This window comes from Melospiza melodia, chromosome 3, assembly GCF_035770615.1.
Source record: "Melospiza melodia melodia isolate bMelMel2 chromosome 3, bMelMel2.pri, whole genome shotgun sequence".
Lineage (NCBI taxonomy): Eukaryota > Metazoa > Chordata > Aves > Passeriformes > Passerellidae > Melospiza > Melospiza melodia.
Genome location: NC_086196.1, coordinates 102,328,526 through 102,344,808, shown reverse-complemented (window position 1 = coordinate 102,344,808; position 16,283 = coordinate 102,328,526). Strand labels below are relative to the sequence as shown.

Here is a 16,283-nt window from a genome sequence, read left to right as displayed (position 1 = left end):
GTATTCTGTCAATTGTTTTCCCATCTGGTATGTAGACACATGGTAGTAAATGTAGTGCATATAGTGCTTTAGGTTTCCATTTAAAGGAATCCACTGAGATTCCTTCCTGACGAGAAGCAGTTCTCTGGAACCCTAAAAGGTGACATTAAATCATTTAACAAAACATTTGCTTATGGAATGGGAAAGCAAAAGCTGGAGGAGTTTCCTCAGAAATGGGTAGAACAAGTGTCAGATTTGTGGAGGAGAGGACAGGGCAATGGGTCTGAAAAGACAGAGCTGTCATATCACAAGGTAGGGTGTACAGTCCATTCAATGTTCTACACTTTCCATAAATCTTGGACTAAGCACTCAGTCTTGGATTTCAAGAAAAGGTTTCTGGAAATATTTTCCATGAAGTAAAACTAATTACTTTCTTTAAACACATTAATTAAAAAATGTAAAACTTTTATGACATGAATGCTACAAAAATACAGTACATGTATTTAAATACTGTGTATGTAATTTATACATATTTCCTTTATTAATGTAGCAGTCATGCACCACTACTGCACATTTATATTGTTTTCCCCTTGCAGTACTGCCTTGGACTCCAGTTCATCAGCAGGATGAGGGATGCTATCCATGCCAGGTTCCCAAATCCTAGAGCCAGGAATCATAACAATCCAAGTAAAGGAATCTGTTAGTCTTTGTAAATAAGAGGCCTGCCATGCTATTTTAAACACTCTCTTTCATTTTATGTTTGAGAGAAATAATAGTGCTAGCTTATGTGGGCTATCACACTCTTCTCAGTAAAATTTTTTGAACACATAAAATTGAAGTATTTTGCATAGAGTGCTGGGAAAGGATAAAGTCCACATAGCAAAACAAGTAAGAGTTTTAACCAGTAGTTCTTAAGCAGAAAATTGGCTTACCAGGCAGATGAAAAAAAGAAAACAAAAGAAACAGAGAAATAAGCTTGCTGTGACTGAACTGTGTGTCTTTCAGATGAGAAAAGAATGTTTGATTTATTTTATGGATGTTAAAAAGTGCTTATTTAATTTCACACAGTGAGGTTCCAAATAGCAACAAACATTTTAATTAGAAATGTAAAGTGGGAAGTGTGGTGCACATCAGAGTAAAATAGTTTTAAATATGGCGCAGTGAAGTTGAAAGGGAAAAAAACATCCTGTTTTAAAACATTTCTAAATAAAAATGAAAAGCTCCTACTCCAGGTTACTTATTTGGCTTCATTGTATCTACAGACCTACATGCAATCTTATTATTTAGATCTTCAGTCAACACTTATTCTTATTTTCTTTCAAAATTTATCATCATCATCATCATCATCTTTTTCCTGTATTATTCATTGATCTTCTAACACAATGTGACACTGAGGATTTCACATTCTTTGCTGTATGTGTGTGAGAGGTATTTCAGCCATTTAGACACACAGGGTAGATGTTTTTCTGAGCACTCCAGAAACTGTAGGACAGCTCACACAGAAAAGATCTGCTGTGCTTATTGCACAAATCCGAGGCACAATATGAAAGCAATAACTATTAAATATTATCTCTTGGGAGAAAGAAAAATAATATTCTCTCTCAGGGAAATTATTTTTTCCACAAGACTGAAGTATAATTTCAGTCATTCCCACTAGCACTAAATGGAGTAAAAATAAGAATGGTGAAGAAAAATGCAAAGTGCTACAGTAACTGTGCCCTGGCATCAGCACCTCCTGTTAATTTGTGTTTGCAGAATAAAGTTCATGTTGATTTTAACACAACTTTCTCCCAAAGCATTTAATCCAAAGATGATTTCACATCAGATCCTATTCATTCATAGCAAATTGTCTGAAATAATTTCTGGAAGATTCCTCTTCTGGTTTTGAAATCAAAACGCCAGCATTATCTCCACAGGGATACAATTTAAATAACATTCTTTGATCGTTGGTACTTTAAGGTTAAAAAAACCCAACAAACCCCAAACAAAATAAACCAAACAAACCCCCAATACTTAAATAAATAAATTAGAGAATGGATGAGCTTACTGGAAGAAGCCCATGCACAAAGGAAAGCAGACAAAGGCCCAACAGACAAACACTCCTGCAGCAACATGCATTGCACACCGAAGCAAGGTCACATGATACAGAGAAAAGCACCTTGAATTCCTCAAGGGACAATTCTTCACCAAATCTTACAGCATTCAACACAGTAAACCCTGATCTCAGAAAAAAAAATCAGTAAAATAAGTCAAGATTTGCGAGGAAAAAGTTATTTCTGTTTCTACAGGAATAGTGATTACCTGTAGCCTTAACAGTAGTAAATGCTAAAATTAAAAAGCCCTGTGGCAAAATTCAAATCAAATTTCTAGTATGTTTAAAAAGTAAAATGCATTTCCTTCCCTGAATTGAGAAGCTGCTGAAGTACACAATGCCCCAAACACTCCTCGTGCAGTGTGAATCATCCCAACACAGAACGTGTAGTTACAGGTGATGATCATGGTGAGGGCTTGAGCTGTCTCATCCCAGAGCTATTCCTGTCCTCATCCTAATAAGCAGTCTCCTGGTGGGCAGCCAGGATCACTCAGAAAATTCTTCCAGGCAGGAAGCAGCACCATGTAAGTGCCCATTTGCCTTTGCTCTGCCCCAGCAGCAGGAGTGGCAGCAGCTGGCAGGTTGTTTTGTGGTTTCTGTAAGTCAGCACTGAGGTGATGGCTGTGGTGAGCACCCATTCATTTCCTTGGGCTTGGTTTCATAAACCCAACATGCCAAACAGCTCTTTATGGTCTTGTTGCTCAGCAATTTCTGTTTTTCTCCTAATTCTAGATAATAATGGTATTTTATCCAGCTGATGCTACTATTTTCAAGTAAAATGTTGGTGCTATTACTTTACCATATTTTTATAAATGCTCTAAACTGAATAAGTTCACACTTTTAATTCTTCTTGTATTGACAGTAATCTTTCACCAGGAGTAAATTAATATTACTGGTCAAACATGATAAATACAGATTTATTTTCATGAATAACAATGGCATGTCCAGTTTTTATTTCAAATCTATACCTGAGGAATACTAGAAACTGCAAGGAATTAGAGGCAATGAATGGCAAATAATGATTACAGAACCACTGACTGTTTAGAACCACTGACTGTTTATGGTATCTGACCTAGAGAGTAACTGTTTACAAGGTGTCTAGAAATATTAACTATGCTTTTTTCACATATAAGCTATCAAATGTCCTTCAGAAGTTAAAGGTGTTAAGTTAAAGTTTCCCTTCAAGACTGTAGGGGAAAAATGCACCTCAGTTAAATGAAGACTGGAGGCTGATACTAATTCTAGAGCTTCTGAGTTATGATATTCTCCCATTCATGCACAGGAATTTAATCCCTGCCCATAAGGAACTCTATAGAAATCAAACAAAGGACCTCCATCAAACAGCAGCATGGGTGACTCCTCATGGACATACAGGCTGAGTGTAAAGGCAGAGTGATCTGAGCCTTCCTGAGCATCCAAGAGCTGAATATATGGAACAGTCTAACTGAAAAACAGCAAGACAGTTTGTCACTCATATATGACTTAACTTTCCGTTGCCCTGGCATAGTGCTTGGTATTTTATTGATAAATACAGGAAAATAAATTTCATCTGAAGATCTAAGAATTAAAACAGAAAAGGACAGGCAAAGAATCAGAAAAGGGAAAGCAACTGAACAGTCAAATATGGCAGTGCTGCTTTTAAAAAGAAGTTTCTTATATTTCTGTTACAATATGCGCCAAATTAAAATTATTATGACTCTAAGCCTAAAGCCTCAGAGAATGTTTATCTTCACTATTGTGTAAAGCACCAGTGATGTACTTGAGACTATACCAGAGTTTAAACCAGAAAAGGATAAAACAAGGTGTATTGAAAGATGCAGGGGAATGCTGTGACTTGGAAATCTCCCTAAAACATATTAAATGAAACACAGAGAGTTTTAAACTGATAGGGTGGTTTCTGTTAATTTCTTAAAAGAAAAGAGTCTCTAAAACCATCTCAGGAAACAGAGACTGCAAACTGCTATGGTGGCAATAGGGAGATTTCTGGAAGACATAGGAAGGAATAAAATAGGCAGGGGAATGTTGCTCTCCAGGCCTGGACATACAGAAGTCATGGTAAAAAATAAGCTCTGAAATGTAAGTAGGATGAAGTTTCATAATAACTGGCACAGGGCTGGAAAAGCTTACAAAGAAGAGCCTCACATTTTAGCTCCCAGAGTAATTTTTTCTGTGTGATTTGGCATAGCTGCAGGGAGAATGGAGAACTGCAGGTGTAGATCAGGCAGAGGAGAGAGATGAGTCAAAGATGACCGCAAGTGAGAGAGGTCAATTGAAAAGAAGTAAAGAAGGCAGAGCTGGAGGTAATTTAAACTTCAATTCTACAGCAACTAATGACAGAAATAAGAAAAGAAAAGCTGTCTCAGCTACCTTTTCACTTTCAATAGGTAGAAAATCCCAAGGGAAAAGAATCTCACTTAAATTAATATTAGCTATCAAAGTAATAGTTTCAAGACATTAAAACATTTACATCTTCCCTAATTAAAGAGAGGAGGATGCTGTTTGTGAAAGTAGCTTATTCTTAAGTGTTACTTAGGGGTTTTCCCTACAGGGAAATAGTCTACAATAGCTAATCCAGAACAACTATTCCACAGCTGATCCTCAAGTTTGTGCTCTTCTCCCACAGTCAGTGCCTTTTTAGTCCATATTAGAAGTGGGAAAAGAAAAACTAAAAATAAAATTCCAAATACAGAAGCATCTATACAAGATGCTTGTTCAGAAAAGCTTTTATACTTCAAATTCAGGCTCCAGATCTTTCAGAGTATGCTCAGATAGGTAGAAATATTAAAATGAAGCTAACAAAACAAATTGGATTCAAATATTCTTAAACAGAAGAAACAAAAATTAAATAATTGAAATGAAAACATCTGCCTATCAATGTAAGCTAAGAAGGTGTCAGGAGAGGGGCAAGTTGTAGCTTTGTCCTAACTCATAGCTTACATTCCCACCTGTAGATGGTGTGTTTTAAGTTTTCCTTTGAGAAAACTATCAGTCCCTAATTTGACCAATGCTCGTAACAAAAATTTAACCACCATCTGGGCATAGTTAGTATTTTCTGAAAAACATTTGAAAGAGATGCAAATTGTCTATCAGTTAGCATTGCAGACAATGAAAAGAATTGCAACAGACACACATGCAACAGTTACAATTGCTAATTCATATTAGAGTTTTCTAGTGGAACTCTGACACTTCTATTTTCAGTTTCAGCAGCACCAAAGCTATTTCATGATAAAGACCTAATTTCCTGGCTACATTTCTAAGGTTGACATTTGGATGTGAAAATAGTAAACAAAGTAAATAAGGTGCTTTTCTGTTAAGTAACAAACTTTTGTTTTGTTTTTGCTATTAGAATGGCTGATCTTCCTGTCCTATGTTTTAATCATATCTGTTCTTTATATCTACTCAAATATGCATTTAAGTTGAATAGCTCTTTCTTTAGCAAATTCAAAAAAATCATGGAAAAGACAGTTCATCACTTTACCTCCAATTTGCCATGTGCACAGCCTAACAGCAATAGGTTGGCTCTGTCCCTCTGACAGGAAATAGGAGACCAAGGCCACGCTCCATCACTGGTTGCTGACCACCAGCAAATGACCAGATCTTGCATACAGTTTATTGCCAGGTGACGTTTCATCCTTCTACCTTCTGGTCCAAGTATATCAACATAAGAGATCTGAGGGAAGAAAAAAATGCAGGAAATATTGGAGGCGATAAAATAGCATGGTAGGAGCAAATGGGAGCATTTACTTTGGATGTGTGAGAAAGAATGTATATATACACAGAGCTTTGCGTACATATATCTTCATAGAGGCTGTCTGTAAACGTGAAAAATATCTCCTCAGACAGAAAGACATGCTCACTCTTTTATCTGTGGGGAGGGGATTGGGATGGAAAGGAATATGAGTTAAGAAGGAATTTACTGCAATGACTCCAATCAATACCAAAATGTACAGTCATGGTTGCTTGACAGCATCGACCTCCACACAGGATTTAAGCTTAGCCATATTAAATGACAAGTTCTGCAAAGCTGACCACGGAGCTAAGGCTAGTGTTTAAGACATAATCAAATATTAAATATATTCTACAGTATTTGAGCAAACATATCTTTCTTCTTCCTCCCCAAATTAAGGAATGGAAACACAAACATCCGCTTTGCAAAAGAACATATACTTTTCTGCATAATGTGGATGAGCTACAGCATCATGCGTAAAGTTTATGCAGCTCTTGAGAATTGTGCCTCTTTCTCAGGAAGGATTTGTGGAATTTATTATTCAAACTCTGTTATTTGGAGCATGGTTATTTGAAAACATGAGCAGTGCACCATCTGGGTGACACATGCCAAGGAAATATAGATTGCACCGCATTTCTGCTTAAGGAATTAATGGAAGGTTGATAGCTAGGGGAAAAAAAAACTATCTTGCCATTGCTGGTCAGCAATAATCGAACCACTTTCTGGGGATTAAGCGCATGGCTAAGCCTACTGGACCAGACACTAGCAAAGGGCAGGGGGTCTTCTTATCAGAGAAATGCTTCTGGAGCCAGTCTCACTACATGACAGATTGCTTTCATATTCCTGTCTGCAAGGCAACAAAGGCTGGCAGTAATGCGATAATGCCAGAGTGCAATGGGTGTTAAGAACCCGTTGCATTTATGTATTGTATTTAGTAAATAATCAGGCTCATCCAAATTGTGATCTCAGCTCTCAACCAAGGCCATTAAAATCAAGGTTAATGCTTTAATAATCCTTTGCTGTTTTTTATATGGTCAAAAAGAACCCTTTTCTATTTGCATGGTCATAATATTATTGACCTCTTCATCCCATGAATACACATAAAAAGGAACTGAAATCAAAGTAATTACCAATGTTGTTCTCTCATGGTAAACATTTAACTCCTTGTTCTGTCTCCTTCAGTAAATTGAAACGGATTTAAAAAAAAACAGATAGAAAAACTTGAAAAACGTCAATATTTTTAGAATATCCTGTGTTTTACTGGTCAAAATATTTTCACGGGTAAAGATAAAATATACACAATAGTTAGGCGGTAGCTGCTACTTGAATTAGAATAGCTAATTTGGTGAAAACACAATTAGGCTGGAAAAGCACAAATACTTCCACAAGTATCGATTAGTCCTGTATTGTAGTGTTAACTCTTCATAACAACCACACATGTCATACCAGCCACAAATCTTTGTTGACCTTTATGTCTTGCATTAGACATGTCACTCTCAAACATGAACTCATGTCACTGTGAAAAGGTAAATAATAATAATAGTTGGTTTTATATTTTGCTGGTCTTTGAGACTGTAGTGATTCATGCAGTAAGCCTTCCTTTATTGTTTCAAAGTGCAAATAAAATTCAAGGTGGAATCAATTAGAAAGGAAGAGCATAGGGAGATTATTTCATTAATTTACGTATGCATTGCATAAAAATCTCGACTTTTGGATAAATATCAAGCTTTGAGGAGGAAAGCATGGTTGACTTGTTCTTATTATTCACAGAACTCTGGCAGTCCAGCACTGCTGCCAATTTTGCCCACCATGAGCCTGGACACTGAACAATGTGAGGCTGCTTATCATTACAATGATAATATGACAGAAATGTAATTATATCATTACAAACACTTTCCTCATTGTAGAAATGGGACTGTAAACCCAAATACTACATTTCTCAAGACCATGCCAAAAGTCACAGGCAGAAATGAAGGTTACAATCAAATTTCCTGAATCTTGGCTCCAGATTTTAATCCTGTGTTAGTTCTATAATAGTGCATGCTACCTCTTTCATTCAATTTCTCTCAAACAAAACCCCAACTCAAAAGAACCTTTTTTTCCCCTAAACCCACAACATTTGTAATTGTTACATATTGTTACAAATTATTACAAGTTAGCACAGTTGCAATTCAGGACCACCTTATTTTTCTACTGTGAATAACACTACTCTGTCTGTGATCTTCCAGCTTTTGAAGTTTGACCAAAATCAGCCATGAAGAACAGTAAATCAATGCAGAGAGCTGACACAATATTATTGCAGAAGTGAATAATATTTTCTGCAGTCTCACACTGGTGCAATTCTGAAGATAATAAAAATTATATTTAGCTGCCCAACTAGCAAGCCTCACACAAAAGAACATTCAATTAAAAAATGCAAATGCATTTTTTTTGGCTGGTGGAGAAATGTTCCACCGTGATTCCCACTGATTTTAAGAGAAAGCAAAGTTAACGTTGAGCATGGAGGTGTTTTGAGAAGCTCAGCTGTGTCAGCAAAGAACTGAACTTAACAACCCTATTAAGGAGTGTAGCAGATACTTCTGGTTTTTCTAAACATTAAATCAGGAGCTGTGGCCCTCACACTTCAATGACAAAGGCAGTTCACCACAGCTTCTTCGTTAAACTTTCGTGCTATTAAGGAAAAAGCCCCACCACACACCAGGCTCGCTCCCAAAGCACAGCCTCAATGAACACCATAGGCCAGGCACAAGGCACAGCATTTTAAAGTAAAGTATGTATCAGCTCAGTTCCCAGTGAACAGTGAACTGTCTCAAATCCACGTTATAGAGGTTGGATCAATCTTGCAAACACAAGCCATTGCTGAAAAGAGGCCCTGAACTGAAACAGCCTGGAAAATGTATTAGATATTAATCCTAGCAGAAAGTATGTCTACCAAGCAAGTTAAAACACATTATGGCAAAACTTAAATTAAACATAACCTTAAAGAGCTTGCCTTGCATCTGCAAGCTCCCTTATGTGAGGAAGTAAATTACTGAGGGGTTGTCAAGGGGAAAATATTTGCTAGCACAAGATTGTTTTCTTTAGTGCTTATCCACTCTGAAATAAATACAATCTCTCTCTTTTGCTCACAACATCTTTCTGTGTTTCTTGGGAAAAGGCTTGACCCTTCTTCATTCTTGCAGTGAACTGGATGCAGCCCCTTCCCTACTTCAACTGTTCAAAGTTAATTGCCTTGGCTGATTATTTTTTCATATTGCTGTAGCACCAAGCACTTCCACCCAAGGAAGTGGTGTCCTGATGCCAAAGTGCTTATGGTTGAAATAAGTTATGTCTACCCAGCCCAACCCATCCACAACTCAATGTCATAAATCTTGAGATTAGCTGGTTTTCACTGACCTCCAGACTGGGTAAAGCTCAGACAGTCTAAAGCTCAGTTTAAAGCTCTCTCTAGGCTACCTTTCCACTGCTGCTGTCACTGTAGTGAAGACACACTCCCACAAAAAGGGCTGCAAAAATGGAGTATTTCAATCTTCACTGTGTAACTAGTAAATTGAGACAATGAGGCACCAAGTCACTTGCATACGGTCACGCACATAGCTGGCCAGTGGTGAGAAACTCAGCTTCCATATCTGGATTCCTTACTCAGTGGCTTAATTCTAAAAGCAACTCTCCCAACAACACCATTATTGTAAATAGTGGGGAAATAAGGATTTCTGCAAAGAATTACAAAAGTCAGATGGACCTCAGACAGATGACTGAATTATCAGAGCTTCATGTGTTTGTGTCTATCAGCTGAGACACAGTAAGTGACCATGTGTGTTGTCAGCCCACAACACACAAGAGGTAAAACACATTAACTTAAAGCTTTTACACTGAGGTTTACGATTACAGACTTTGCCTCATGCTCCTTAAATGCCAAGAATGTGCCAAGGGTCACTTAACTGCTGCTCAATGGACACAAGGTAATCTGTCAAGCAGGGGTAACTCAAATGTGTGTCTGAGCCTGAAAATAAACACATTAGAAATCTGGATCCCTCGGTACAGTATTTTAACTCTTTAACTCTGAATGTCATTCTAATGTTTTTTGACTTTTCAGTAAGCGCCATTTTTAGAGTTTGAGCTGCTCTGGACAATTATATTAAGGTTTGCAATTTATGTGGCTATACAATATCAGTGAATACCAGTGATACATGATGTATAGTTCCTGCAATATCTGCAGTCACCATTGGCAGCTATACCTTAGAGTCCAAACAAGAGAGTTTTTCCAGTCTTTTGTTTATATCAGGAGAATTCATTGTCTTTGTAAACTGAATAAAGCAGAGTTGGTTATGGTCTTCAAATGACAAGATGATGAAATTGTCCGTAAGAACAGCTGAAAAAAAACCAAATAAAAATTGTCAGCACTGTAATACCTGTCTCTAGGAACAAAACAAAGTAGTCAACACTCCACTGAGATGCTGCAAAAAGCAAGTTTTTTCAAGACAATGCCTTAAATATTACACTGAAAGCCCTGTAATGTCCTAAAATATATCAATGTGTCATCCTGTCAGGACCTTCTTGGAAATGAGAAATAAAGCCTAAGGAATACTCTGATTACATACACCTGAATAAATTATCTCATACCAAAATGCCACTACATTCAAATATACATTTTATGCCCTTCCACATTAATTGTCATCTCAGCATTCAGCCTTCAGTTTACTTTTTTTCTTATGGTTGCATCCACCAGTATTTTGCAAATGGACCTCATATCACTTTAGCTTGTGTTAAGGGTGATAAATGCAAATGAGTACTTGAGCTGTGTCTGGTATTTTGACATTGCAAGGTTCCTGGTGCTGCTGCAGACACCAAGGAGGTTGTTACATGCAGGACAAGGCTTTAGAGGGGTCATGAATTCACTGAAAGCTTCACATGGGGGTACCCAAACAATACAAGTAATCCAGATGGAAGAGACTCCCTTGGAGTCTGGAAAAGCTCCATGGAATCCCCACTGTTACGATAAGGGGGTGCTAGACCAAATTAGTTCAATATAAAAGTGGTCAACCAATCTGTCAATGAAAATTACTTAGAAAATTGTATTGAGAATTTTTCCCAAGAGTTACCCAGTTATTCAAGCAGCACCCACAGCTGAAGAGATGCGTGAGTGTGAAATGAGTCATTGGGGTAAGTAGTACCAGATCACTCATGGTTTAAAATGAAGCTGTGCTCAGACTGTAAACTCAGAAACCTCTCCTAAAAGGAAAATGCCAATTAAAGTGGAACCAGATTTAGAAACAAACAAACAATGCTCTGTGGAACAACCTCTGAAAAAGAAACTAAAAAAAAATAAAATCATTACTTATATCCCAGATTCTTAAATCTAAATTTTACATATCCTTAAGTAGATTGACAGTTTAGTCTTACATATAGGCATGGAAAACTAGCTACTCAGCTTTGCTTTTCTTTAGTCTGATTTATAACCACTTGCATTTTCCAACAGTCATGTTCTGGCACAACTCTGAAGTATCTGGTATGCAAATGCTAAAGGGTAGAGTTTAGAGCCAAATAATTGCCTTTGAAATGTAACATTAACACTAACATTTTTTGGGGAAAAAAAAGGGCGATAGCACATCTGATAAGGTGATTCAGAAGCTATAACTGAGATCCTGCAAACACATGAAAATTGAAAACCACTGAATATGGTATCCTCAATATGCATGCACACTGTTAAAACATTTTGATGTCTTCACAGACACAGTTTGCATTAAAGACGAGCTGCAGCACACCTCAGATGCTGATGAAATTTTGCCTATAAATAATAAGAATCAGGAGCACTTTCTTAGATGTAAGAGGATTATAAAAACAGTAGTAATTCTGTATTTTTTTGCACACAATCTGACCTTTATTCCAAATGTTAAGAGGACGTGCTACTCCAAATGAGAATTACAAAATTTCATAATTAATTCTGGCAGACTGTAACCCTTATCCATTTCTACATATACACAATTGCTGAAGAAAGAACTATTATTTTTATACAGGCTTCTTGTGCTAAATGTAGAATTTCTCTTGGCCAGCTTTATAATCACAACCATAATGTGGAGCCAGATTTTGAAAGATGTGCTGTTTCTTTGAATTAAAATTAATTTCCTCTAGGACAACATTATCTCATGTTTCTCATGCAAGGATGGTTCAGTATAAAAATTTGTATTTTGAGCACTATTTGTGTGGGTAACAAAAGCATCTTCTTTTATTGTTCATGAAAATAAAAAACTGCATTGCAATTAAAGTTATTGAGTGGTTTGCTTTTACTGAACAGAGGCAGTTTTATTTCACCTACAGGCTTGTCTGTTAGCAAACATGGAGGTTTAAGAAAATCCTGAATACGTGAAAATAAGGACAAAACATTATATAATGTTATTTATATAATAAATACAGTTGTCCAAATGTAGCAAAACATATTTCTTGCTTTATTGTTGTTTTAGTTGTAAGCTCATTTAGTTAGCAGTATTTTCTGAACAAATATTTCTATGACATATTAAGCCAAAGCAAGGCATGACCAACATTATTTTTTATTGTTTTTTTAAAGACAAAGTATTCCAAATAATTTCCACAAACTACTTCAATTTAGGAATAACCTTAGATTCTATGCTTTCCTACTTTTTGTCACCTGAAAGTAGGAAATCCTCCCCTCAGAAGCAGAGCGCAAAAAATTACAGATGTAATTAGCAATCCAGTAATTAAGGTGGAGAGTGAAAAAAAGAAGACAAGATAGTAAATGTGTTCTATTCTCTCTGTGTAATTTGTTCATAAAAATGAGGTGCTGGTGAAATTTTTTTAATAAATAAAGATTCTGCAGATATAGTTAAAACTCTGTAGAAAATTAATATTAATTTTCAAGACTAAAATACCATATATTGATAAGAAAAGATCAGTGACACACAGTATTGGAGTTTCTTAAAACCTAGGCCAATATTCAATAGATGCCTGGGTAGAGAGAAAATTAAATCATTAGAGATCAAACTTGAACTAAATGCATGTTCTTACTAGAAGGATGTAATGTGGGCTTACTCTTAAAAATTTGGAAGGTAGTGCACATGTAATATGGCTCACACCAAAATTTCATACTCCTGCTTCTGCAGAAGCCAAGATACCAGTTGATTTCTCAATGCTATGAGTCATATCATAAAGCTGTGGAAAACAGAGACATTTTTGTAAGTTTTCTTCTGCATTAAATGAAAACTTAATTTTCTGCAGTCACTAGTTAGTAACAATAGGGAAATTCTGGGTGTCAAGAAACTAAATCAGAACACCTCCATGTAACTAATGTTATCCAGTCTTTTTCAAGAACAACTTTAACAATAACTATCTCATGCAATTATTCAATTGGCTAATGTTTGGTTCTGTCCCATTTTCCCACTTAGGAAATAAACATGACAAGTTCAAATGGCATGCTCACAGTGATTACAGTGTGTAAGAAACAGGACTTTAGAAACCCATGCAGCATTTGACAAGCCTGAAAACTTTGATGTTAAATATTATTCTTAAAGTGCTCTTAGTCCTGAGGGTTGTAACTATAGCATTACATGCAATTACTTGTTGTGTTTGCAAGTCCCCAGTGGCAATAATTAGTCTACCTGTTGACATACTGTTTCTCTACTCTATTGTAAATGCAGGCAATTGATTTGCACATGGGTGTAATTACCATCACTGATTGTGTCGGAGATGAGCTTCCCCACCAGGGTCCTGTCAATCACCACCTTCTCCAGCTGTGGCCCAGAAAGGCTTAGGGACACCAAAATACCTGAGTGAAAGAGGAGCTGAATCCAAAGAGTGAGAAAACAAGGCATCAAAAATCGTGAATAAAGTGAAACGTTCCAAGGTACATATTAGCAGCCGTCCATTACGTAGTAATCTAATTTTCAAAATTACAAAAATGAATTAATATTGATGTGAAGATGTCTTATAATGGCTTTGAAAGCTTTTTCAATGAAAGAGAGAGATGTAACACAACACTGAATTATAATGGTACAAAAACTACAATTGCTGTACATTTGAAGAAGTAGCTGAGTCCCCAAACGTTACATAAAATATGCTGAATTTTTCGGTTAAAAACAGAGATGAAAAATCTGTTTTGAAAGAGGGAGGGAATTACACTGATCACTCCATCATCCATAGACCTGATATTTTCAGTATAAAGTAAATGCATAGCCTGCATGTAAAAAATGTAACGTAGGGTTTAATATAATTCTATGTCATTATTGGAAATTAAAACCAGCACCTTTTTGTTGTTCCTGTTATTTCTGATCATTCATGTTTTGTTTAAATAAATAATTGTGCCCTACCACAGAGATAGCTGTGAGCTCCCAATAAATCCATTCACTCAGTGACATAATGTTTTAGATGTCTCTCTTAGAAAGAAAGAATTTAAGCTATTGGACAGGGTTATTTCAGAGTTAATTGAATATTCATGCCTAATGAATTTAAATTAAATGATACATATAATCTCAAAGACTAAGTCACAGTATTTATCAGTTCCTTCTTATGCAATATCTTCTATGACAGAGAGAATGCTCTGTGGGAGGAGTTATGAAAAACATTTATTTTTGCATAATTAAACCATTAGTCATTTTCTGAATGTAACTACTACAGCACAGGAATTCAGAAAACAGAGCCCATAAAAAGAATTCTCTGTGGAAAGACCTCTGCAGACAAGTCTAGAGGGTCCTCCAAAGGCCAGGAATCTGGGACTCCAGCTCTTACTTCTACCTAACAGTAGATTTTTAAAGAAATCCCTGTGTTTTTAGAAAACTTAACTACTAAAGAAACACTTATTCTTGTAGGAGAATTTGGCAGAAAAAAATATCCTGTTTGTTCTGTGCTAGAGCTGTGAGACAAACATGATATAATCTTTAGAATTTTCATGCAGTGAAATCCACTGGATTGTATAATAAATAAAAAGTTTGGGACAGCAATTGGGCATGTCCCTTATGCAGTGCTCTGCTCCCAATAATTTATTTATGGAAATTCTCATTTATACATATTTTGCTACATTACCTCTGAGCTCTCCAAAGAACAGAACAAGTGCATGTAAAGAAATTATTTTCCTGCCCTTGCACCTTTCATCAACATATTTTAAAAATAAATTCTAGTGATGTGTGAAGTAGAAACAAATAAAACCCTCTGATGTGAAATGAATTTCTAAGAACAAATAATTAATTCCCATCCTGCCAAAGTCTAATCATACATTCATTTGATAGATATATATATATAGTCAATGTTGCAATATTCCCTGTCATGACAGATGTCCTCTAAGGTTTTGTCCTAGTAAAAATGTTAGACACGCTTACACTCATGCAGCTTTTATTACAATCTTTCAAAACTTCAATTTTTCCTTATGTTGAAGTTAGATTAGATAAAATCACAATTTATTTCCAACTTGGTAACATGAAGTCCAGCAAGGTTTGACTACAGTTGGCTGTAACTGTCCAAAAAACCTGCTGGAAAAAGTGAGGGTTGAAACCCAGGAGCTACCAAACTGTGATGTAAACAGCCAGACAGAGGAGAGTAAAACACCCCCAGTCTTTCAGTGTTATGTGCCAACAAGAGGGATGATGCAGTCAGGGTGCAAATTCACTTTATGCCTATGTATTAATTTTCTGCTAATGGCATAAATCACACCTGTTACAGAGCTAGACTAGAAATCAATGAAAACCTCCCCAGTGTTTCACGAGACATTTATATAAATATATAAATGTTATGCTAATGGGTATGCTTTGCTTTACATCTATAAACTAGTTAAAAACCAATGTTAAGGATTTTCAGTACTGTACAGATCTCTGTGATATCACTATGACATGACAGAATCATAGATAGTAGATAAATGCAGTATCATTTCCATTACTTCTATTGTTTCTCCTATTGTGCTCCCTCCTTCTTTCATTTTACAGCAAAACATTCGTTCTTGTTACTTTCCTCAGAACTCTGAGATATTTGGGAAATCTTAAATTGTATTTTAACAAATTTTTGTTACAATAATTTAGTGCAGTTGGTCCATAGGTTTAAGTTCATTCTCTAGGAACTTTTAGAGTCTAAATTGAAAAGATTAATCAAAGACTTTACACACTATATTGCCATGTAAGGTTAGTATTTCCTCCATCTCCCTTTAAAAATGTTTTGGATTAGAACTGAGGTTTTTTAAAAATTAGTTCTTAGAGTTTGCCATGAAGTACAAGCAGGAGCTTAAAGAGAACAGGTGGAGTCACCACCCCTGGAGGTATTAAAGATGTGTAGATGTAGAACTTATGGGCAAGTTTTAGTGATGAACTTTGGAGCATTAGGTTAACAGCTGGACTCACTCTTAAGGGTCTTCTCAATCCTAAATGATTCTATGATTCTGTGCTATCTTTCATCAAAAATATTCCATAAAAGAGAAAATATTTATGGGCTCAAATTGAAACCACTGTTTCAATTTGCTACATTCTGTGTAGTCTGTGCAAAGACTGTTCC

The 16,283-nt window shown here is 36.1% G+C and overlaps 1 protein-coding gene across 8 annotated transcripts in view; it reads right to left on the bottom strand.

Annotated features, from left to right (window-relative positions):
- The window catches only part of WDPCP (WD repeat containing planar cell polarity effector), a 148,301-nt gene that overhangs the window by 76,114 nt on the left and 55,904 nt on the right, over window positions 1-16,283 (bottom strand). For 6 of the 8 annotated variants that reach the window (XM_063152336.1, XM_063152338.1, XM_063152334.1 and 3 more), the window contains 3 exons: window positions 13,480-13,594; window positions 10,037-10,170; window positions 5,550-5,741 (listed from right to left, as the gene is read on the bottom strand). In XM_063152336.1, coding sequence (XP_063008406.1) covers window positions 5,550-5,741; window positions 10,037-10,170; window positions 13,480-13,594 — 441 coding nt within the window. The remainder of the gene's footprint in view (window positions 1-5,549; window positions 5,742-10,036; window positions 10,171-13,479; window positions 13,595-16,283) is intronic. The other 2 variants (XM_063152342.1, XM_063152341.1) reach the window with 1 other exon arrangement.